General features: G+C 48.9%; 1 protein-coding gene across 2 annotated transcripts in view; it reads left to right on the forward strand.

The window, feature by feature from the left end:
* NCOA1 (nuclear receptor coactivator 1) overlaps positions 1 to 24,991 on the forward strand; it is a 187,150-nt gene that overhangs the window by 113,296 nt on the left and 48,863 nt on the right. For both annotated transcript variants that reach the window (XM_050893741.1, XM_050893742.1), the window contains exons 3-4: positions 8,275 to 8,381; positions 12,359 to 12,525. In XM_050893741.1, coding sequence (XP_050749698.1) covers positions 8,296 to 8,381; positions 12,359 to 12,525 — 253 coding nt within the window. In that variant the 5' untranslated portion in view covers positions 8,275 to 8,295. The remainder of the gene's footprint in view (positions 1 to 8,274; positions 8,382 to 12,358; positions 12,526 to 24,991) is intronic.

Raw genomic sequence — 24,991 nt, forward strand, 5'->3', positions numbered from 1 at the left:
TCTGCAAGACCTTGGTTTGTGCATCCGCTTCCCTCTGCGACCTGGGACGAGTCCCCGTCCCCCTGCCGCAGCCCCCCGAGGGATGGCAATAATGAGGCAGAGAAGTGAAATTCATCTTCAGAAACATTTATAGCTGTCAAAATGTTAAATCTTTCATAACGTTAATCTCTTGCAGATCCGTTGAGTTTTTGATCGGTGGCTTTTAACCTGCATTGCATCAGCGATGTTTAAACTTATCTCCCTCGTGGCATAGCGGGAGTGGGGTATAGAAATAACCTGCCCGGGGCCACCCGACCTGCCGTGGTCCTTTCTCCTCCGTGCCGGTGGCGGTGGAAAGCCCCTCCTGAAGGGTGTAGGCATCTCACGCGTCCTCCCTGTCCCCTGCCCCGCAGGACCGGCAGGTGGGTGCGGATGCGGGGAATTGAGACGGCAGGCTTTCGCTCCACCGCGTCCCCGAGCTGACAGCTTTTATTAGCCTGCTGCCTCTGCAGAGCCGGCGATAATTAAGATTTCTGCACATCCTGCTTATCTCCTAAGAAGGAAAGCAAACACCGGCCCTCCAGGCTGGACGGACACGAGGACATCAGAGCGGGCTGCTCCCTCCCTTTGTTCATCCTCCTCCCAACACCACGGGCTCTGCTTAAAGAGGCGATGTGAGATCAGGCGGGTGGATCTCCCCACTGCCTTCACCTCTAGTTTTCCCCCCCAAGGCCAGTGAAAGTAAATCTTTATTCATCACCTCCCTCCTCTTACAGCCCTAATGACCGTGGAGACGTGGGCTCACCATAGGGTTGCTGCAAGGCCTCCTGGTGACCTTGAGCATGTCCCATCCAGCCTTGACTCGAGCATCATCGTTATTACCATAACGATGGAAGCATTGCTTGATGTCGAGAGGGGATGTTCAGGCCAGGATGAATAATGGGAACCAAGAGAAACCCAGTTGTCCATGCTTCCTGGGCTGTGCAACGCGTGTTGGGTTGGATGTCCCAGAGCCAGAGGGTTCATCTGGCAGCATCTCCACGAGGCTCAGGCAGAAGAAGATGGAGGGCTTACAGGCTAGGTGAGAGGCAGGAGCAAACGAAGCAGGGAAATTGGGGTAAGGTACCAAGAAAAGAGGATTTAGTTGGAAGGCAGACGTCTCTGCAGGCTGGAGCGATGGCATATGGACACAGGGATTTCTGCCCCCCCCACCCCCCCGCCCTGAGTACTGCACAAAACAGATGTGACATTTGTTTTTGACAACTTCAGCCACCAAAAAACCGATGTTTAATCAGGACTTTACATCTCTCTCCTTTTTTTGTTGGGGATGAGGTCAGAAAAATAAGTTCTTTTTAAAAAAAAACCCACCCCAAAACTAACACCACATGCAGTAAGTTAGCAAATGACTCACTCTTTCTCACCCGTTGCCTCTTCTCTATCCACATCACAGCTTCAGTGTTTCTTCTGTAATCTGCAGAAGTTTAAAAAAAAAAAAAAAAAAAAGGTTTGTACTGACCCCAGCAATGAGAGGAGCAGCTGATGATAAACTTGTGAGGGGAACAATATAGACATGTCCTTGCGACACTCCAAGTATGCTCTTAATTACCTCTAATTGAGACTGCGTATGCACAGATGGGTTATATTTTGATGATAAATAGCTGTAATACGAGGGACTTTTCCAACAGTGTCATTTTCTTAAAAACAACCGACTAATTGTGTTTCTCTCTGATGGATGTTAGTGTTATTTTGTGGTTTTTTGGGTCAAGTTCATCCAAAATGTGGGACATACATTTTAGAAATAGGCAGTTCTGTTAGAATTAAGTATACGGTGGCCAGCTCCGTCTTCCATGCTGTCAGTTCAAATCACTCGGGCTATTTGTGTCTGCTAGAGGTAGCAATGGCCGTCTTTGGGAAGCTATTGGAAATCCGTTGGTGTTATTAGGAGAGCAGAAGCATTACGCTGCAATAGTTCACATCCTTTTTCTTTTTTTTATTTTTTGTTAATGTGGAAATTGCATTCGTGTCATGATCCCCAAGGTTGTGTTGGAATACTGATGTGGGCTGGTGTGTCATCCTCCATGTTAAGGCTCTGGTCTCTACTAGGATATTGGTTAGCATCCCAAAAAGCAGCATTTTCTTCAGGTAGACCCTCCGGTATGGCACGTTGCAGGACCGATGGAAGAGGAGAGAGTGTAGGGTTGGAAATCAGAGGTAGTTTCATCTGCCTGGCTGTGGGCAGCTCACTTCAGCTCTTGTGCTTCTTATCCATTCCCCCTCTCCTTTTTTTTTCCTTCTGATTAGTCTCTTTGAGACTAATTAGTCTCTGGTGAGCAGATGCAGTGGTGCACCGGGGTGCTGGTAACAGGAGGGGCCAGGGACTAGTGCTGTACCCAGATCTGTGGACTAAGAACCAGGGGAGCAACAACAACATGGATAGGGAGAATCACCTTTGAGAAGCTCCAAACCTGTGGCCTTGCCAGTGGCTTGAGTTCAGCCCTGGTTTAGCTGGAGCCAGGGAGCTGCAGTCTGTATCCCAGGCGCTTGCTTTGCTGCTAAACATGGTGCACGTCGCAGCTTTGCTCATCGACACCGCTGCTGCAGGACCCTGGACTTGTGCACGAGCTGCACGCAAGACCAAGCATGAAGCTGCTGGTTGCAATGATAATATCCATAGTTGTTGAAAAAAAAAAGCCATTCTCCATTTTGGGTTTGCACCATGACACGGAGTTTCTTCAGAGCAGCAGGTTCAGGGCATCTTTGGGATGAGACTTCATCCATGTGCGTCTGGAGGAGGGCGAGAGGCCAACGCTCTTTGCGTTGATGCAACGCTTAGGTCTTGCTCCTGCCACGGTCAAACGTCTCCCGGGGAGCCCTGGGGAGTGAGCAGCACCAGTGGGGAAACCAGCAGCATTTTATACCATCCCTTAATATATTTTTTTTGGTGGCCTGTGACAGCAGAGGAGCAATCCGTTTAGCAGAGGTCTGCATCGGAGAGCCGCCATATTAAGCCTGGAAACCGCTGCCTGCCCCTGCCCTAGCTGGACTAATTAGCTTGTTTTCATTAAAAAAACCTAGCTGAATGGCTGGGCCCAAAGAGTGGTGGTGAATGGAGTTAAATCCAGTTGGCGGCCAGTCACAAGTGGTGTTCCCCAGGGCTCAGTACTGGGGCCAGTTCTGTTTAATATCTTTCTCAATGATCTGGATGAGGGGATCAAGTGCACCCTCGGTAAGTTTGCAGACAACACCAACTTGGGTGGGAGTGTTGATCTGCTTGAGGGTAGGAAAGCTCTACAGAGGGATCTGGACAGGCTGGATCGATGGGCCAAGGCCAATTGTAGGAGGTTCAACAAGGCTGAGTGCTGGGTCCTGCACTTGGGTCACAACAACCCCATGCAACGCTGCAGGCTTGGGGAAGAGTGGCTGGAAAGCTGCCCGGCGGAAAAGGACCTGGGGGTGTTGGTCAACAGCTGGCTGAATATGAGCCAGCAGTGTGCCCAGGTGGCCAAGAAGGCCAAGAGCATCCTGGCTTGTATCAGAAATAGCGTGCCTAGCAGGACTAGGGCAGGGATCGTCCCCCTGTACTCGGCACTGGTGAGCCCGCACCTCAAATCCTGTGTTCAGTTTGGAGCCCCTCACTACAAGAAAGACATTGAGGGGCTGGAGCGTGTCCAAAGAAGGGCAACAAAGCTGGTGAAGGGTCTAGAGCACAAGTCTTATGGGGAGCAGCTGAGGGAACCGGGGTTGTTTAGCTTGGAGAAAAGGAGGCTCAAGGGAGACCTTCTCGCTCTCTACAACTACCTGAAAGGAGGTTGTAGTGAGGTGGGGGTCGGTCTCTTCTTCCAAGTAACAAGCGATAGGATGAGAGGAAACGGCCTCAAGTTGCACCAGGGGAGGTTTAGATTGGATATTAGGAAAAATTTTTTCACCGAAAGGGTTGTCAAGCACTGGAACAGGCTGCCCAGGGAAGTGGTGGAGTCACCATCTCTTGGGGTATTTAAAAGACGTGTAGATGTGGTGCTTAGGGACATGGTTTAGTGGTGGACTTGGCAGTGTGAGGTTAACGGTTGGACTTGATGATCTTAAAGGTCTTTTCCAACCTAAATGATTCTATGATTCTGTGATTACCATCCTGCCATCCTTCATCTGCCTCTGTTTGCTTTCCTAAGCCAGCAGAATATTAACGTTTTTACAAGAAGCCAGTGTTTAGAAATCAGGTTTCCGGTGAAATGGCCCCAAGCACAGGCAGCAGCAGGCAGGGCTGCCTTTCAGTGGCAGCCCAACCCTTGCCCTCCGCGGGGGACATCAACCCCTGGTCTTGCCCTGACCCAACAGGGCTTTCAAACGGAGCCATCCCCGTTATTTTTAGACCAAATGACATTTTTTGGCTTGTCAGCCCTGGCAAGTTTTGCCGCAAAATAAACTACTTTTACAATAAAAAGAAACATCGAGCGTATTACATCAAGGGCTTAACTCAAGCCAAGGATTTCAGCTAAGGCTGCAATGTTGTCCTTAGTTCACCTCTCTAGTGCATATGGTCACTCTTGCCAAGCTGCGGTCCTGCAGCGGAGCATCCCGGTGGGATGGTCGGCTTTACCTGCCATATCCCTGCTCAGTTTTTCTTTTCATTCAGTTGCTGAGAGGAAAGATCAGGGCCTGTAAGAGCAACACCACTCACGGAGACTCGGTGTTTTGGTGAGAGCAAGTTAAACCTTCAAGGAGAAGGTTTAAACCCCAGGAAGCTTGTCTGAAACCTCAGCGAGCCCTTCTCACCCAGGGCAGATGATACAGCACTTTTAGTTTTCCAGTCTCTATATTTTTCAAGAGTTTGCTTTTTTTCCCCTTCTTTATATTTGCTTTGGCATCGTTCCTTCTTGCAAACGTGCCAAAGACGCGGGGGATGAACTCGGATCCCTGGTCATGGCTAGCTTGCTGGCATCTGCTCAGGGTTTCTGATTTCGGTGGACAAGCTCTCGTGCCCGTGGCATCGATCACCTGTGCTAATATTGCTAAAATGATTTCAGGAACCGCGTTCGCCTTAGCACTGGTGATGCAAGCGTTAGCAGAAATGCCTGTGTGTGCTGCTGAAAGATGGGCTCTTTCCCGGTAGCACTGTGTTAAGCACAGATATTTCACTTATTTTGGAGTAGAAGTTTTCAGCGCCGAGTGTAGAGGTGGGTCACTGAGGAGGTGGTGACCCAAAATGTGTAACACCCCCCTGGACTCCTCAGTTGTAGGAGATAATGAAGCTGCTGGTTTTCATAGAATCATAGAATCACAGAACAGTTTGGGTTGGAAGGGACCTCCAAAGGTCATCTAGTCCAACCCCCCTGCCATGGGCAGGGACATCTTCAACTTGATCAGGTTGCTCAGAGCCCCGTCCAGCCTGACCTGGAATGTTTCCAGGGATGGGGCATCTCCCACCTCTCTGGGCAGCCTGTGCCAGTGCCTCACCACCCTCAGCGTAAACAATTTCTTCCTTATATCTAGTCTGAATCTCCCCTCCTTTAGTTTAAAGCCGTTCCCCCTTGTCCTGTTGCTACAGGCCCTGCTAAACAGTCTGTCCCCATCTTTCTTAGAAGCCCCCCTTTAAGTACTGAAATGCCACAAGAAGGTCTCCCCGGAGCCTTCTCTTCTCCAGGCTGAACAACCCCAACTCTCTCAGCCTGTCCTCACAGCAGAGGTGCTCCAGCCCTCGGATCATTTTTGTGGCCTCCTCTGGACCTGCTCCAACAAGTCCGTGTCTTTCCTGTTCTCCTGGTTTCGGCTGGGACAGAGTTAATTTTCTTCTTAGTAGCTGGTACAGTGCTGTGTTTTGGATTTAGTGTGAGAATACTGTTGATAACACGCTGATGGTTTAGTTGTTGCTAAGTAGCACTTACCTTAAGTGAAGGATTTTTCACTTTCCCCTGCTCTGCCAGGAAGCAGGTGTGCAAGGAGCTGGGAGGGAGCACGGCCAGGGCAGCTGACCCCAACTAGCCCAAGGGCTATTCCATACCATGGAACGTCATGCCCAGTATATAAATGGGGGGGAGCTGGCCGGGAGGGGCGGATCGCTGCTGGGGCATCGGTCAGCGGGTGGTGAGCAACTGCATTGTGCATCCCTTGTCTTTTCTTGGGTTTTATTTCTCTTGTTTTGTGTTTCATTACAATTATTATTTTTTTACTATTATTAGTTAGTATTATATTCTATTTTACTTTAGTTATTAAACTGTTCTTATCTCAACCCACAAGTTTTACTTTTTTTTCCCTGATCCTCCTCCCCATCCCACTGGGAGGCGGGAGTGAGCGAGCGGCTGCGTGGTGCTGAGTTGCTGGCTGGGGTTAAACCACGACACGTGTGCTGAGGACCCCAGAGCTGAACGCAGTGCTCCAGGGGGGGTCTCACGAGAGCGGAGTAGAGGGGCAGAATCCCCTCCCTCAGCCTGCTGGCCACGTGGCTTGTGATGCAGCCCAGGATACGGTTGGCTTTCTGGGTTTTCATGTGAACACTGGAGTCTTCAAGGAAGCAGGGAGCGGAGGAGATGCTCACGGCTGTGTCTGTCCCTCTGCGCTGCTCTGAGGTTGTGAGGAGCTGGTCTGCATATGTGGTTTGGGACTCAGCGGACTTTCAAAAGCTGGTGGGACTTTCATCGTCACCTATCTGAGCACAAGATGAGCCAGCACCGATGGCTTTTGATGAGCGGCCGCCTTGCACCGGGCTGGGCAGCGGGTGGGAGGTGGTGGACCACCAAAATCATCCCACCGTGCTTTCAGGCAGGGTGAATAAAACATGGCGGGCATCTGGGCTGTGGGAACTGTGGATGTGCCTTCTAGGGTTCGCTTTATCACAATCTGTCAGCAGTGTAGTGCTCGTTAAATTTCCAGCTTTCAGAAAGTAATGGAAGAAATGAAGGGAATTAAGTTTAAGAACTCAGTCCTTTTACTCTCTAAACTACTAACTTCTTGTGCAGGGTCCCGTTACTTTATTTCTCAGAGATTGTATCTTCTCACAATGATAAACACTTCTAAAATAAATAAATAGTTTGGAGGGTGGCAATATCCAGTATTGAATTATTGTGATTACTAGAAAAATGACTGAATGGCTTTAGCAAAGCAAGGGAGGCAACGTGCATAGCTGATTTCTTTTCTACAGAAGCTCTGTCCCTTGATTTAACATGTTGTATGAGGTTTTGACCCTGTCCTATAGATGTATTTAGTCCCATTTAGGCAGTCGGAGGGGACTGGCTGAGTTCTCAGGTTGGAAAGTGTCACAGTCTTTGGCCAAACCCTTTAAAACCCTTCAAGGTGAAGTATCCAGAAAGAAGCCTTAACTGGCTTTCTTGCCCTTATTGGGCTTACATAGTATTTTATTCAGTTAAATATAAAAAATATAATTCATAATTAAGGAGCATTAGCATGTGGGATATTGAAATGTTACAATCCTCGTGACTTCTGGACCTTCTTTGGTTGCTTAGACCTCTCATTTGCCGTAGCATGGACTAGTTTACCCAACATCTGTTGAAATTACACCCTAAAAATAAGGGCGAGATGTCCGTGTGTTGGAGAGAGCTGGAGCCCAGGAGATGCCTGGTGTTGGGACCAGCCAAGACTGGCCATGGTGGGAAGCTCTCTGCCAGGAGAAGGTTGAGGCTGGGAGGACCATGCGTGGGAGGCAGCCTCAGCAGGAGGTGGGGAAGGGTTCGTGGGAGGGTGTTGCATCCCGTTAAGAGATGAGTCAGTTTGCAGCTCTAATTAAAGCCCAGGCCATGTGCTGAGGGGAAAGGAGGTGGTGGGGGAGCAGGAGCGCAGACACAATGCGAGAGGTGGAGCATCCTCTGCCAGCCGTGAGTCAGAGGAACTGGGGGGAGATGGCAGAGGAGCCGAAGATGGGCTGAAGGAGAAGGCTTGCAGGAGAAGGAAACAAACCAAAAGCAATCAAACACACATAAACAAAGCATTGAAACAGGCTGTGTTTAGATAGTTGTTAAAATGCTGTAAGGCCAGGAAGCTAAAATCTGTAGGGACACAGGCAAGAGTTCAGTCTGTGATGTAAGGATGATGGTGCTGGTGGTGAAGGCTTGCTTGGCCAAATGGTGACCAGGGGACGCCAAAACGAGGGTAACATGATCGCATGTTGTCTTCCCTTCGCACCGCTTCCTTAACAAACGAGGCATCAATTCAATAAGACAGACTTGCGTTGGGTTAGTTACCTCTTCAGAGGTCACTTGGTCCATGTTTTCTGGCTCTGCCGTGGAGGAACCGCTCCTCCTGCAGCTGCAAAAAGCTTGTCCTTACCCTGTCTTTCTTTGGTTCCAGGTGCAAAGTAGGTCAACCAACATGAGTGGCCTTGGGGACAGCTCAACGGACCCTGCCAACCCTGACTCTCGGAAGAGGAAAGGCTCGCCCTGCGATACAGCCCAGAGGTACGTGCACCACTCCCAATCTGTCCCCTGCCGCGGCTACTTTGTCATTCCCACTGCGTCGCTCCGTCCCGTCTGCTCGAGCAGATGGAGCCGGGTTTCAGCCACTCGGAAACGTTCGCACTTCCCACCAGAACTTCGCTTTGCTTTTAGCGGTGGCTGCGGTGGAAGATGGAGCATGATGGAAATGCGGCTCCCCATCTGCTCTGCTTGTTGTTAGGTGGCAAATGATGATTAGAGGCTCGTTATCAAAGTTAATGTATTGATTTTATAAATTGAGAGCACTCAGAGCATCAGGAAAGCTTTCTCAGGGTAAATTTGGTGCAAATACTTCTGCGAGGTCTGCAGATCATCCCAAGCCTTCTGCCTCTTCACGCCAGATTCCCAAGAAATCCACGTTTTTGTAATATTCAGAAACTCCGGTGGAGACCCTCTTGCTCCATGATGCAATTATGAAACAGAAAATATTTCTGTCTGAAATATCTTCATTTCTGTGCGCTGATGCAGGCTGCTTCAAAGCTCAGCTCACTGCAGAAAGGCACCTTTTGCTTCTGACCAAGCCTTCCTGTCCCAGCTACCTTGCCACCTGATTTAGGCTAAGAAGTCCTGGATAGAGGCAGTTGTGATCTCCTTCCACAGGCTTTTCCAGGCTCCCTGTGAATCCTGTGCATCTTTTTCTGTGGCGATATAGTCTGTTAGTAAGGGTGAATGTACGGTGCTGCTGCTGACTCCGTGTCTCTGCTGCCTGGGATGCTGTTTTGGTCGTTGTTGCAGAATATTGATGCATTGAGCAAAGCCTAGGTGTATTTTCTGTCACTTACAGCTCATGCATGATATTCTAGACAATAAATGTAAAGGTTACGGTGTTCCGGTAGAGAGACATTAAGTGGTTGTTTGAGGATTTCTGTTTATTGCAGTTTTTGGTTGCAACATCTCCCTTCGGTAGAGTTCACACACCTTCTTACAAAGGCTCTGTGGTTCATGGCTTAGCTGTGCCATTAATTGCGGAAGACATTTTGATAGCACTTGTAGCTGTCTTATTCCTACCAAATACTCCTGTAATCCTGTGAAATATTTCCCCTTTCTGGCTGAGTCATTTGAGTCAGAGCTCTGCAGTCCTCGCTGCTGTCTCCAGGCTGCTCTCGGAGCCGATCCTCGCCCTGGAGGTGAGTGTGGGGTGAAGCCGTTGGTCCTTGAGTCCCCATGACAGAGCCATGGGTAGCAAGGTGGGCTTGGACACCTCTTCGTGAAGGAACTGGTCTCCAGATGAATGAGCACACACCCAGCTTTGCTTCATCTGGTCTGCCTTTGGAAAACAGATCTCTTGTGGTTTGTTTCCTAACCCCTGAGCACCTCAAGAAAGCCTTCTGCTGCCAACACCAGGGGTCTTTCAAAATATATAGGACAAGGAACGAACTGATCGTAGAGAAGCAGAAACTTCTGGACGAAGGATTCTCCTTCCTTGTCCAAGCACAATGAGTTTTTACATCCACAAAGCACCTACAAGCATTTTTAGAAGGGTTGACTCAAATACTTGTCGTTGGGTTGGCCATCCAACCCCAAACACCAGAGCTGAAGCATGTTACCAAGATCCAGAAGAGAAGTCCTCACCAGTGCTGTGTCTTCCTTCTTTCAGACTGTCTCCCGACTCACAGCCGCGGTGGGGAGGGACCTCATCCTCCTCCCCGGGCTGGCCAGAGTCCTCCGTAACGTACTCCGGAGCAAAGTGAACTTCAAAACTCCTTTGTTAAAACCTGGAAGGTTTAACTATTGCTTTTGATGATACTTGGGAGTCATAAAGAACAGCCCACTGCTGTAATATTCTCATGATGCTTTTATGTAAGGAAAATTGGCCAATTCTTCCTCCTACAATTTGAAAGTTGCCACAGCAACAGCGACATTAAGGGTTTTCATGAAATGAGCTCACCCACAACAGAGGGATTTTTTTTTTTTCTCTCCCCTCTGCTATTGCTTTTTGCTTCGCAGGAAGAGCTAAGAATTAATTTGACCTTAACTAAAATACTCGCTCAGCTCCTTCGAGAAGCATTTGCCTGCCCATTGCCGGGGAGCATGCCAGCGCTGGTGTCACTGATACCTGTGCAAAAAGAGGCTGAGGTCCATGGTTGGACCCAGAACTTCTGCAGCAGATGGACATCCAGCCTACCTCTGTGAAGCTGTTTTTGCTGCCTGCGACCCCTTAGTACCAGTTGGCAGCTGCCTGCCAGGGAAGTGAGGGCTTTTGTGCCTACCCAAACCCATTGCAGAGGAGTTTCCAGGTCATACCATGTGTCTCCCATGGAAGGTCTCGCTCATGGGACTTCATGGGACCGGTGGCCCAGGCAGAAACGCTGCTTGTGTTCTCCACACCCGCAGCTGGCTGTGCCTTTATTTTTTTCCTTTCTTTTTTGATTCTGCTGCTCCGCTGAGTTAAAGGTGGGCGACTCATTCCTGTTGCTCCTCTGGGCAGTCACGACACCTAGAGAGACATGGGCAGGAGGAGAAGCGAGGTGATGGAGAGTGAACTTGGGAGGCAAGGGGAGGTTCGTCACGGAGTCTCATCCCTGCGGTTGTCAGATATTTTCATGTGAGAGCAAGTTTAAGCAGCAGAAAAATGCCCAAGAGAGCACGCCTACCTGCCAGACCTGGATATTGAGCTAATAAAGTGGAATTAGGAAAAAATAAAGGAACATCTGTGCAGCCTACCTGAGGAGCTCCTTAGAGGGGAGGGCTGGTGGTGTCTCATCCTCTTTTGGACAGATACGGTTTCTAAAGGGTCTCTGCAGAGTTATCAAGATTTATTCACACTCCGGTTGGCTTGCACTCTCAACAGATAAAATAAACCAAACCTCTTCTCGAAGCCTTCAGCTGTTAGCAGAGCTTGTTTCACTACGTAGCACAACGCAACGGCATCTGCGGTGGGACACAAATCTCCTACCGAGCCGGACTTTTGGATTCAGCTTTTGTAACCAGTGTTTTCTCAGCCCCTCCGTGGGGCCTCTTTGAGGCCAGGAACATCTCACCGTGCCCACAGGCATCTCAGCAGCTTCGTGGTGTCTAGTAAATGTTAGGGATTTTCAGGCAGTACTTCTTAAATAGAGTGCTGGGCATCCCGTGGAGGTTGCAACAAAAAATTAGGTGGCTTATTGAAAACCAACGTGATAAAAGGCATTGCAAGCAGTGTAGAGCCGTGTTGGGCATTTTGAGGTGTCCTTGTTTCATCCTGTGGTTGATGTAGAGGAAGGTATTTAGGGAAAGTGTGTCTCTGTGTGTCTCTCCTGTATGCACAGTTTGTTTTGGTGGTTTTGATGCTTATAACATCTTTGGTAAAGGAATATGTTACAGTGTCCAGGGTGGCTTCAATGATGGCCATGTCATAGGATGTAAATAATATATTCTCAATTCCCAGAATTTACAAGTAGTTGATGGGAGAGCGTTGGGCTTCTGCAGTGGCCGTGAGCTAAAGGAAAAGCTGCTTTCGCTGGGACAAAAAAGTTGATCTCATGAATATTTTTCATTTTCCTCTTGTCACTGTTGATTCCAGTTTTCACTTTGGTGAACTCTGGTGGATGTTGTTAGCTTTTGTGTATCAATTTAGGATTAAACTTAGCGACAGCTGCAATAGTGGCTGTAGAAAAATAAGAGGCTGGATATAACTATTTTTGATTATTTTTGATATATCTCATTTATAACTATTTTTGAGAGGAAGACAGAGTCCTGACTGTTAGAGGTCTGCTTTTGTTGGGGGTGTCTGGCTAGCCCTATATATCTTCCTTGGCATTAATTTTTATTATATGCATAAAAATAGACAAAGGCCTGAATGAACTCCCCAGTATTTTGGAGATATTTGGATTATAGCATGGTCATCATTCCAGCCAGTACTTGTATTTTTGGGTTCTTGTCCAGCGCCCAGGTGGGACTAGACTGAGCAGTGGGAAAAAGTCATTAACGTGACTTTTAATTTTTTTTCCCTTCTCTAACAGCAATGAAAAGCGGCGACGGGAACAGGAGAACAAATATTTAGAGGAGCTGGCGGAGCTGCTGTCTGCAAACATCGGGGACATCGACACTCTGAGTGTCAAACCCGACAAATGCAAGATCCTAAAAAAGACGGTTGATCAGATCCAGCAGATGAAGAGGTTGGAGCAAGGTAAGGCGGCAGGCTCCTGCCTTGGCTTGTCAGAAACCTTCAGAGTAAGGGCTTCTCCTGGTACCCTTCAGACACTAAATCGCAGCAAATAATCATGACTTAATTCATGAAAAATCATGACATAATCATTCCATTTGCAATAGTTTTCCTTCTCCTGCTTTTATGGAAGCAGTAATATGGAAGGGTATGCTTCACCTCCGTTGCTTGGCTTGTTTGAGGTGCCACCTTTGTTTCTGGTGCACGATGGCACTTCACTCCGTGTTTGTGATTAACCCTGAAATTTCTCCTTAGATTAAAATAATCAGAAGTGCTTGTTAAGCTTTCAGGATCAGGCCCATTAAGGGCTTATCTGCTATTAACTGTGTGCAGAACCCCCATTTTATGGCTGAGTGAGGTGAAGGACAGATAGCTCTGCCACACGCTGTGCAAGACTTGGTGAAGAACCATGTACCCTTGTCAGATCTGTTCTCCTGCCAACCAAACAGATTAGAGGGGACATTAATCCACTTCCCGCCGGTGAATACGGCGCTGTAACCGGTGAACAGGGAAGAGATGCTTGAGAAGCCATATAAAGGTTAAAATTCACCCCGAATGTCAACTTATAGACTGAAATGTGGAAGTCCAAAGGGCTCAAGCGATGCACAGGAGAAGGGGTGAGATGTATTAAGGAGGGAGTGGGACTTGTTCAGGTCCTTGCAACCTCAAGCGTCCCTCCTGGAGCTGCTGCAGGTGGGCTCCAGCTTGCTCTGCGTCATGCCTGCTAAGGGCTGCCCATCTTGTGTGCTCAAATACTTTGTCCTTCATGCAAACACTTTGTCCTTCATGCACAAGGTGAATCCCGCTCAGTATTAGCGCTGAGAGTGCGTCATCCATCAAGCGTTGCCTTTGCCAAAGCTCCCATTGCACGCTCCAAGCGGAGCCGTGTTGCCTGATAACAGATGTTAAATTTTTCCGGAACCCCGTGGCTGGGACGTGGGTACATGCATACAGGTGCTGTATAGAATCATGGAATGGTTTAGTGGGAAGGGACCTCCAAAGGCCATCTAATCCAACCCCCCTGCCATGAGCAGGGACATCTTCAACTCGATCAGGTTGCTCAGAGCCCCGTCCAACCTGACCTGGAATGTTTCCAGGGATGGGGCATCTCCCACCTCTCTGGGCAGCCTGTGCCAGTGCCTCACCACCCTCAGCATAAACAATTTCTTCCTTATATCCAGTCTGAATCTCCCCTCTTTTAGTTTAAAACCATTCCCCCTTGTCCTATCACAAGCCAGGCATTGCCGTAGGTCCTCCCCGCTCGCTCTTATTTTAGGCACCGAATTTTGGGGCAAGGACGGTGGCAAAGCATTCGGCTCACGTTGCCCAGGCTGCCCGGGCTTCCCAATGAACCAGAGCAACAGCTTTTAGATTTCATTCACGTCGTGCCCGGGCTCTGAAAGGAGTTTGGTAGCGAGTGAGTACGCCCAGGTTCCTGCTCGCTGCCACTTCACTGTTCATTAGTTTTCTTGACATTGCACAGCAAGGCTGAACATTAACTAGGACAAGCACTACTTAAAAATATTATGCCTTGAGCTTTGCTCTGTATTGCCAGCTTATCTAGCCCAGCGCCAAATTGCCGAAGAAAAGAAACTTCACCTGTATTTGTTCTTAGCAGTTTACTGTGAGAGCATTTCACATGAGGAGGTAGGAAAAATACGGCAAAAAGTCAGAATATTTGTGGCCAGAGACAATTTTCTGTCCTTGTAGTTATATCGAGTGTTAGACATTGTGTTTCCCTGCCCGTGTCCTTCCTCCTCTTCCTCCTCTCTGTTTCGCAGCCATAAAGCTGATTAATATTTGCTAACTACTGAGGATGTGGTTTTGTTGCTAAAGTGTTGTGAACAGCGACATATCCTGCAGTGCGTGGCCGTGCTCCTTCTAATGCTCCGTTAGGAAACCCACCTGGAGCCGTGATTTCATGTAAAAGAGAGGAGCCAGGGAGTTTGGACTTTGCAGTGATGTGTTACAGCAGGCTCAGGACGTCCCAACAAATCATAGAACCATAGAAATCCCAGCAAATGATGCTGTTCAGCCCAATAACAAGCAAAACCCATAAGCACCGGGGAAAATGCTGCTAAACCTCATAGCAGAGCAGATTTCAATGAAAAAACAGCCGACGTCCTGTTATTAATTTAATTAATAACGTGCCAGGCGCAGAGCTGGGGAGCTTGGGAAGGGGCAGGTGGCAGCACCGGGGGAGTAGGGACATTCTGGGGGGACATCCTCCCGCTGCCAACCCTGGAAGGTTTAGAGGTCGCATCCCGCCAGCTCTCTCCCCCCCTGCTGCACCTCCGCCACGGGTCGTCCTCGGTTTTAACCCGCAAAAGGGTGGAGGAGCCGGCAGAAGCTTGCAGATGGATCGCACGCAGGGGCTGAGCCCTCCCTCCCATCCCCCTGCCTGCTGGGCTGCTATTTAAAGTATGAAGCAAATGCTTTTAGAAAAGATTCCTAGGTCTGGACACCTTCCAATGTTAGTAATGTACAGTTGGCAGAACAAGCGGTTTGCGGCTGTGGCAGCAACCTGAAATTCATCTGCCAAGACAGCAATAAACGCAGCGGAGGAAGAGGCCAGACAGTTAATTTTTCAGCCTTTGTCCGTCCCGCAAAAGTTTTTTCGATTTTTTTCGAGTCGGGTGGTTTAAGTGTTGGAGCCCTGAACCGTGCCCGCGTGTGGTCGCTCGCCGGGGAAGGAGGAGAAAAGGCCACCGATGTCTCCTGGGCGGTGTGGAAGTCAGCAAGGAGATCTCTCTGAGCATCCTGCCTGGGCTTCATGGGGCAGCGGTCCATCCGTGCGGACCTCCCTGCCCTTTGCCTTCAGATTGGTGTCCTGCCCAGCACATGGATGCCAGAGGTCCTCTCCTGGATGCCAGAGGTCCTCTCCTGGGGTGGGTCCTCTGCTGCAGAGCCATGCCGTGAGATGGAGCTGATGTCCATCCATCACACCGAGGCAAGGTCGCCCAAGGTAGTTTTTAATTCAGAGCAGTGCCGCTGCGGTCAGCTTCGCTGCTCAACATGCGTCGCTCTTTGGCTTGTAGGGTTAGCAGAGGTGGTGTAAAGGCTGTTAGAAGAAGCCATCAGGGCAGCGTGGTGGAGCTGTGATGGAGTCAGGAGGCTCAGTTGCTGGCAGGAAGGCAGCCGGTGTGTGGTTGCAAGCGCAAAAATAAGGCATCTTGGTCATACAGGAGAGTACAAAACTGAGCAGAGGTATTGGAAAAGCTGTGTTGATGCATGGACCACCACTTGTTTTGTTCCTTTTCTATAAAATGATGTAATATTTGATGCCTAACCTGCAAGTGCTGTGGAGGTTGGGGTCACCCCTGCCCCGAGGAGAGGCAGAGACTTGGCGTCCAATGCCCTTGCGACGCCAGGCTCTGCGGTGGCAGGCGGGCTTCAGAAAGGTATTTCTTTTTTCCCCCTGGATGATTTTTTTAATTAAACACCCCACTTTTGGGAGGGTGATAACCTTTGGTTTATGGAAGGAGTGATGAGCAGTGTGCAGAGATCCGATGGAGATGGGAGCCGGCAGAGGGGTCATCTCATCTTCCTTGTAGAGCTCCCAACCTTGGCAGTGTCCTTTTTAAGATGAAGCCACCAAGTCTTTTCCCAAAAGCCCTCTCCATTGATAGGCTGCTTAATTTCCTTCTAGAGCAGGAGTATAAAAGCAGCAACTTAATAGAATAAATCAAATAGTATTGAGCTTTTCATTACGCCGCCTACAAACTCAAACAGCCGCAGAGGGTTGCCCTTGAAACACCTCCTAAGGCACCGCAAGTGACTCTACCACTGCCGGCGTCCAAGGGACCTCCTTCCCCCCGTCCTTCCTGCGTTTGCTCATCGCCACTCGCTGGCGGTCGCTCCCGCTGTGCCGCCGTATGTTCGGCTTCTGCGGGAATCAGTGCGCAGAGCCGGCAGCTACCTGGTCCAGGAGCAGCCGCAGCACGGCTCCCGGCCCCGCCAGGATGCGTGGGGTGATGCTCATGAGTTTCTGGTCCTGCGAGGTCCAAAAGCCCCAGCAGATTTACTCTGTAGTTGCCAAAATAAAGGATTTATTCTGTGTTTGCTTGGATTTGTACAACTTAGCTTGTCTCATGAATGACCCCTAGTCACTGCTTGCCTTTGCAGTGCAAGGCTTCTTATGGCGATGGAGGGTCGTATGACCCCGTGTATGACACCTTCAGCCCCAGTGAAGCCTGGTTTTTGGTGGTGGAGCTGCCGAATTTATTCTTATAGATGTATAAGGAAAAAAAAAATCAGATCTTTTATTAATGCAGTTTTATTCTGTACTAATGCTACAGAATAGTGACCTGATTTTGGGATGTTTTAAAAGGGCACTAGGTGAAGAATTAGCTTTCTTTCCCGAAAGTTACTGAGTTGACCTGCAAAGGTGACCCTCAATTTTTAAGTTGAGTTACTTTGGGCAGGGAGGGGGAGAAGGCTATTCGTTGAGCCTTTGCTTTAATAATTTTCAGGGGTTTTAGGGATAAGAGCATTTCTGTCTCTTCTTGGACTGCACAAAAATTCCACAACTTGTTCTTCTACTGCATGGAGGTGTCCTCTTTTGGGTCCAACAAAACCATGGAGCAGTTGTGTCCTCCTGACATCTTTTTATTTGTTTTTTTCCTGAAGTGTGGCTATAATGAGATGGGCTCCTTCAGGCAAGTTTGTGCTCCTTTGTCACTAGAGCACATCAACCCAAAAAGAAGAGGACCCTTAATTTAAGACCACCTCCCATTTGGAAACTAACCTACTTGGGGAAGTAATTTTCCGTTTGGGTAAATACGGTAGGTTAATTAAGTGAAGTATATGAAATAGTTATTGATGTTGGCTGCTCTGTTGCATATGATCAGTGGACTGTCAGTGGCTTTCCTTTAATTAAGTTTCCCTGCTGTCTTGTCATATGCTTAGATTTGGCCCTGGATTTATTTCGTGATATACATGTACAGCTTCTAGCGCAGAGAGGTCCTGGGTCCTCAGTGGGACATATGGAAGCCTCTTCAAAATGAATGCTGAGTTTCTTCTTGGGTTTGGGAATGCCGACACGTGGTGAGCTTTAAAAAGAAAACAAAAAAGCCTGGGCTTTGTATTTATCGATGGTCAGAAAATGGTGAAGTGGTGGCCTGGGAAGAGGCTTCTCCCACAGCCTACGACAGCAGTGTGAGGTTTTGGGAGGAGGAGAGGAGGAGATCTTGTCCTTGGGTGCTGAGTCAAGAGCCCCTTCTTGTCCCAGCAGCCGAGTGATGTGGTACGTTATTAAAGATCATAAAATTACTCCCATAAAACCACAAAGTGAGTAATTGTGTGCAATGTGTGGAAGCAATTTGCAGAGCCGAGGCCCCTTGGCGAGCTCTACCCCAAAGCAGAGGCACCCAGTGCAGAGCAATTAAAGGCTTTCAGCTGGTTTCTTCTGCCGAGGTCCAGGCTCCCACGTTACCCTCAGTCCACAGGGTTTTGTGTCTGCAGTCCCTGGCGATGGAGCTCTACGTGGACTTTCATTAGCTTTGAGGAAATATCTAGCCCAAGTCCATGTTAATGAGTCTGCAAAGGAGCTGGACATCTCCAGTGCAGGAGTGGAGGAGCCTTCTCCCTCGCTTGGCTTTGTTTTGCCGGGATAATGTAGTTAAAGTCTTCAGGCGTTTTTTTTCTGTTTACGATCCTACTAAATTGTCTGCATATCCTTCTTTCACTGACTCCAACTTGAACGCATCTTTCTTGCCATGCATTGAATCACAGGCAGTATTTCCAGTTTCTGATTAAACTTCTCGAGTCCTTGGAGCTGCTGCCTCCATACCACCGAGGGAAAGTACCTTCTGCATAACGTGCTCTGCCTTGTTTATGCTTGCATTATTTCTTGCATTTTATATTTTTGAATACTCTTTCATTTCAGCTCTTCCCTCTCGCCGTATTGTAATCCAGTATCCTCTTGGAGAAGTCTAACATTTTACCTGGGTGCTGGCAATCTCTCTGTCGGGCTGGAACCATCTCATTTCCATAAAGCTTATTTCCATTTCTGATAGTGTTGTTGTTTGATAAATGGGCTCAAAGCAGGGTCAGCTCTGGGATCAGCCCAGGTTGCTGAGGGCTTTACTCAGTTGGGCTTTGGAAGCCCCCAAGGATGGAGAAGCACAAGTGCTCTGGGCAACCTGCTCCAACACTTGGCTGGGTCCACGGTGAACAAGATTTTCCTCCTATCCCACCTGAACATCTCTTGCTTCATTTGCACCCATTGCTTCTCATCTTCTCACCATGCATTGCTGTGAAGAGCCTGGCTCCATCACCTCCATAATCTCTTGTAGGCACAGGCAGGCTGCTGTCAGGGGCCCCAAAGTCATCTCTTCTCCAGGCTGAGCAAACCCCTTCCCTTGGCCTCTGTCTCAGGATCAGTGCTCCAGCTCTGAGCATCTTGGTGGCCTCCACTGAACTCACTCCAGTTTGTCTGACATTGGGGTCCCAAAACTGGACGCAGTATGTGGTGGTCACCTAGATGTGGTGCCCAGGCTGGCCGTGCAGATGGAGCAGGTTGAAGACAGGAGCCAGTGGCTGCTCTACCAAGTACAGATTGCCATCAGGAGAGCCAAGGGGGAGAGAGGTCCCAGGGACTCTGGACCCCAGGGATGTCCTGCTGCATTCCCACATCACATCTGAGCTCCTTCCTTGGTGGCCTGGAGAGCTGCCCAAGGTGGGTGTTGCTGCCAGGAGGGCAGGGTGACAGCACGCCATCACTGCTGCCTTTCTGCCTTGCATGCAGAAATTGAGATAAACTAGATTAAAAAACTAGATAAACTTGATTCAGAGAATTCAAGTGTAATTTTTGGTAGCTTTTGTGTGCTCAGTCAACACGGAGGGTCCTTCAGTGGACCCAAAAGAGGACACTTTCATGCAGTGGAAGAACAAGTTGTAGAGTTTTTGCATAGTCAGAGAAGAGATGGAAGCCCCATTACTTGGAAAATCATTAAAGTGAAGGCTCAAGAAATAGCCTGAGCTCAAAGCATCCCGGCTTTCAAGGCCAGCGATGTATTATAAACAGAAGTTTAGGTCTAACATTTGAGGTTTGACTGAAGAACAAAAGCAAGCAGCACAATGGCATCTGAGGAGCAACATAAGTGGAAATGTCTCCTGGAAATGGAGTAAATGAAAACCGCTTTAAGGGGTTTACATTAATTAAAGGATTTTTTAAATTAATTAATTAAAACCACATTAAGGTTTGTGTCAAATCTAAAATTAGATTGGAATCTCTTCAGGCTACAACTGTCAGCCTGGTGCTGTAGTCTCCTCTTTAAATGCATTGACTTTATCGGAGTTATCCTGATTTTGTTTGCTTCAAGGGAGGTCAGAAAAGGAGAGCTTTGCTTTTGCCTTAGAGCGGTGTTTTGCAGACTCTGGGTTCCTCCGCCTTCGTCCCTGAGGTCAGGAAGGACCTCCTCGGCCAGCGGCGCTGTCGCCAGGTGTTTGCAGGTGCTGAGGAGGAAAGCTCTTTCTTCATCCCAAATCTGGTGGTTGGATTAACTCTGATGGAGCTGCTCGTGCTACTAGAGGGGGGCATGCACACCGCTTTCACCCGTCTCGGCAGCCAGTTTTTCACCGTATGTTTGAGGGCTACAGAGAAAGGAAAACAACCAAACCCTGGAGGCCAGATTAGACATCAGCAGGGAGGGGGAATTCCTCCTTGGCTTCAGTAGGTGCCCACTGAAAGCCCTCAAGTGTGAGGCTGATCCAAGGTAAACAGAGTACAAACAGATCCAGTCCTTTTAACTGTTTAACTTCATCCTTCCAGGAGTCCTTCTGAGATCCTGAAGAGGATGAAACCACTTGTTCGTTTTCAGTGGAAATTACTTTTGGATCATTTCTGTGCCAGCGTTGCCTTTAATTTGGTTTATTCTTCCTTCTGTTTGGTAATTACTGCCCTTCCCTAATGTGCTTTTATGAAGTTGTTGCTCTTGTTCTCTACCTTCGCTTGACTTGTCCAACAAACCAAGCTCTCCTGGGATCTTGGTGTCAGATAGTTATGCCTTTCCTTTAATCAACCCAACAGCTCTTTTCTGTACTTCTTCCAACTGAACTTCATTTTTCTTGAGTGAATTGGCCCAGACTGCCATGATTTTTCTTACCAGATCTTACCAGTAGTGTTAGGTTGTTGCTGGTACCACCCCTGGTATGCTGGAGGTAACGGTTGTTGTGTGCTCTTTTCACCTCCATTAAGCCATCCCTAACTTTTAGCCAAAGCTCATGTTCCTGCTTGATGAGTGTGTGACCTTCAAGTAGTAGAAAGTGGGAAAAACTAGCACAGTTTAGCAGAGCAATTGGGTATGTTTTCTACCATTTGGTCCTCTTTCATGTGAACGGGTCAACCCACCCTCGAGTTGGTGTGTATTTTCTCCCTGCATGACTACCTTACCTCGGTTGAGAGAGGAACACCACCGGTGACCTCTCCTCATCCTGATGAAACACCTTTATTCTCAAAATCGAGTTTCATGGAGCTTCTTGGGAGTCTCTGCTAGATCTTGGTGCTATTCAACATCTTCGTGGACATGGAAGGACATACAAAATCATCGCTAGACCAATACAGGATGGGCATACAGGAGTGCGGATGGATGGTATCCTGGGAAATGGTGCTTTTCAAGAAGATCTGGAGATCCTGGAAGCGAAGGCAGTCAGCGTGAACTTGGGATGTGATGAAAAGCTTCTCTCGGGTGATGTTACATGTGCATGGAGTTGGTGGGACAAAACTGGGGCTCGGGCATGGTATCCACGCTGGAAGGAGATTGCAAAATCCAGAGAAGGCAGAGAGGAGAGCCACAGAAATGAGCCAGGGGCTGGAGAAAATGTCTTGCAGCTTGGAAGGTTGAAGAGCTCTGTTGAGTGTATCCGGGGAGGGGGGGAAAAGGAGCGGGGACATGGTGATGACACTGTGAACACTAACAAGAACGGAAAATGCTGGCTACTAAAGAGGTTTTTAAATCCAGGATAACAGAGAATGACTCAAAGCCGAAGCCAGACAAAAGCAAATTAGGACTTGGGCCCAGAGTTACAACTAGGAGGGTGATTGCTTTGGGAACCGGCTGCCAAGGGAAGCGGTGGGTTGCATCAGGTTTTGGCCAAACAGAAGTTCAGGGCTCGTGGTGGTGGAAGTGGGTGAACTTTGATGGCTCTGCAATATTCAGGAGGTCAGATTGGCGAATCTAGTGATCTCTACGGGCCTTCATCTCTATAAATCTGAAAATTTTGATTTTGAAAAATGCCTCAAGAGCCAGATCGCTATCCACAGCAGCGACTTCTGCCAGCACAAAGCCGGGGTGAGAGTCCTCACTTTGCTTCCCGAGCCTCTGCGTGGGTCCCCTGCCCCATGCTCCATCCTGCACCCTTCCCAGCATTAAAACCTCCCTGTTATCAGAGTAATTGATTGCACCTCCGCACGAGGGGTGAAGAGTTTGTTGGAGCAGGTTCGGGGAATTTCACGCCCTCCCCTTCTCCACGGTTTGGTTTCAACGTGAAATGTTAAACGGATTGCATCCCTGCCCACGCTCTCCGCGGACATTTGTGAAGTCTGTCTCTCTGTATCCTCTGTAATCTGTTTTATATCAGGGATTGATTTCAGATACAAACTCCCCCAGGTCAGTACTATAAAAATCTCTGCCTGTGCAGCAACACCACAGAGCATCCTCTGTATATGTTTATTTTATGGAGCTGTACCACCTACAAAGCATGTCAATAAAATTCTCATCCCTGCTCTGACAGTTTTAATCTAGCTGGCAGCTTAAATATAGACCAAGGGGAAGGGGAGGCTGCTAAGAATTGCACAGACCTCTCCAAACGGTGCCTTTATTTTAACAAGTGAACATTTGGTTATTACATCCTCAAGCTTTTAAACATCTCACACTGTCAAGAACTAATAAATCCTTTAGCACCTCGCCGTAAGAAGAGGATCTGATAGGATGTAACAGGCGTGTGGATCATGCAGAGAGTCATAAACCACCTGTAGAAATCACTCCTCCTCTTGCCTTCTGCTGTGCCGGATTAGCTTTTTTTCCCCCTCTTTTTTTTTTTTTCTTTTCTTCCTTGATTCAGTCGCATGTTTAAGAGAGGCAGGAAAGGAGAAGAAAAAAATCCCCTTTCTTTAAAGCGCTTTTCCTGGCCCTCATTACCCTTTGTAGAGATGGACAAAACCTATTTTAAGATACTTTTTCCCCCGGGATGGCACCCCGGCAGGATTTTGCCTCCTCTGAGCTTGTCATCCCTCTGCTCTGGACCCCGGTTTGTTTGGTTGATGATCAGAAAGAGGTTCATCCATCCCATGAGCTGGCATCCCTTTGGATGCAGGACCAGGATGACGGGGGTCCGTCCCACCTCTCTTCTAGCAGCCACGATGGAGGCATCTCATCTGAGCTAGTCATCAAGTGTCCTGTGCAAGAGAGGGGGTTCAGAGGGAAGCTCACCCCAGCACATCTCTGCAAGCACCCTTCTCGATTATTGACCCATCAGAGTGCCCGGCGGTGCAAGCATTGCCAGGCCTAAAAAGCAAGAAGTAGCACAGTAAATCTCTTTCTTATAGGGGAAAAAAACACCAAACTTGGAGCCAGCTGCGCAAGTCTTTCTGTTTTCATTACAGATTTTCCCCTGAACAAACTTTTATAGACTTTAATCCTCCTAACGCTCCTGTGAGCAGAGGAAATAAAGGGAGATTTGTACAAGGAGATAATAGTTTTTATTATGCCGAGCGTATGGTTGGGCTAAGCAAACAAAACTTGCTGGGGCACGAGCGTGAGAGATGCAGGAGCGGTCTGGCTCCCTCTGGGGCCACGTTATTCCCCAGTGCCCAGCTGCCGAGCTCCTCATCTGGCTTCTTCTGCTTCCCCCGAGCCCCACGATTTCATCACGGGGTGTTTGGTGGCACTTAAAGCCTCACCAGAGCCTTGGGTAGAGAGCCAACGACACCGTTTGGATGGTTTTAAATGATATTTCTCACCGTTCCTTCTGCCCTTGCTATTTAGGAAGTTCACCTTCCAAGACAGGTTTTCATTCATTAATTAAACCACCAGTCTCAGCTAACTACCCTTTAAATCATTAAGTCCGTGTTACGATGAGCAGGGTTGACGAACGCTGGAGTGGTGGATCAGGTTCCCCAGGCTGATGTTTGCCCTGGGTTTGGTGCAGCTGCTGCACTGAGACAGTGAATTACGTGTGTGGACAGTTTCTTATGGGAGCAGGGAATAGTTGGGACTATCCAAATTTTTGAAATAATGGATACGGCCCTTAAAAAAGTAGGTGCAGGTAGCTGCACCTTGGCCCTAGGTGCAGAACCCCATCACATGAGTCTCTGCGGTATTTACCAGGGGGAAACGAAGGATGGCTATTCAGCCTTGTTCCTTACTCTCCCAGGCACTCGCCTGCTTCGGGATGGGGAGCACCTGAGAGCTGTGCCTTCATGCACCCACTGTGAACATCCAGCATCTGGCGCTGCACCCGCTGTTCTGCAGGTTATGATTGCACTAGAAGAGTTAAAGTTCATTTGGGAGGTGAGGTCCTCCTGAGCAGGCTGTGTGCAGATCGACAAGAAAGCAGTCTTCACCTGCGTGGCTTGGTCTGTCTTCTCTGGGTGGATTCCCATACCAGGAGGCTCCACCTTCTCTGGTGGCTTCTTATACCACATGGATCCTTCTTCTCTGAATGGCTTCCGATACCACATGGCTCCATCTTCTCTAGGTAGCTTCCCATACCATGTGGCTCCATCTTCTCTGGGTAGCTTCCCATACCATGTGGCTCCATCTTCTCTAGGTAGCTTCCCATACCACGTGGCTCTATCTTCTCTGGATGGCTTCCCATACCCCGTGGCTCCATCTTCTCTGGGTGGCTTCCCATACCAGGAGGCTCCATCTTCTCTGGGTGGCTTCCCATACCCCGTGGCTCCATCTTCTCTGGGTGGCTTCCCATACCAGGAGGCTCCGTCTTCTCTAGGTAGCTTCCCATACCCGTGGCTCCATCTTCTCTGGGTGGCTTCCCGTACCAGGAGGCTCCATCTTCTCTGGGTGGCTTCCCATACCCCGTGGCTCCATCTTCTCTGGGTGGCTTCCCATACCAGGAGGCTCCATCTTCTCTAGGTAGCTTCCCATACCACGTGGCTCCATCTTCTCTGAGTGGCTTCCCATACCCCGTAGCTTGCTCCTGCCCATCCCCGTCCCCCCAGGGGCATCTCATGGCCTGGAGCTGCACTTGCACCTACTGACCACACTCACACGCACGTGTTACAGCCACCCCTCGGTTCATTTACACTGCACCACGAAGCCTGCCTTTACTTTCGACAGATCCTTTGGCGTAGCAGAAAAAGCAAGTCGATCCCCCCCGATAGCTGCAGATTGACAGCTCTCCCTTTGCAGCCGAGGAGAGACAGATGGGAGGCGCGAGAAAGCCGGGTTTGGCGGAGCGGGGCTGGAGG

The sequence above is a fragment of the Gymnogyps californianus genome, chromosome 3 (genome assembly GCF_018139145.2).
Source record: "Gymnogyps californianus isolate 813 chromosome 3, ASM1813914v2, whole genome shotgun sequence".
Classification (NCBI taxonomy): Eukaryota; Metazoa; Chordata; class Aves; order Accipitriformes; family Cathartidae; genus Gymnogyps; species Gymnogyps californianus.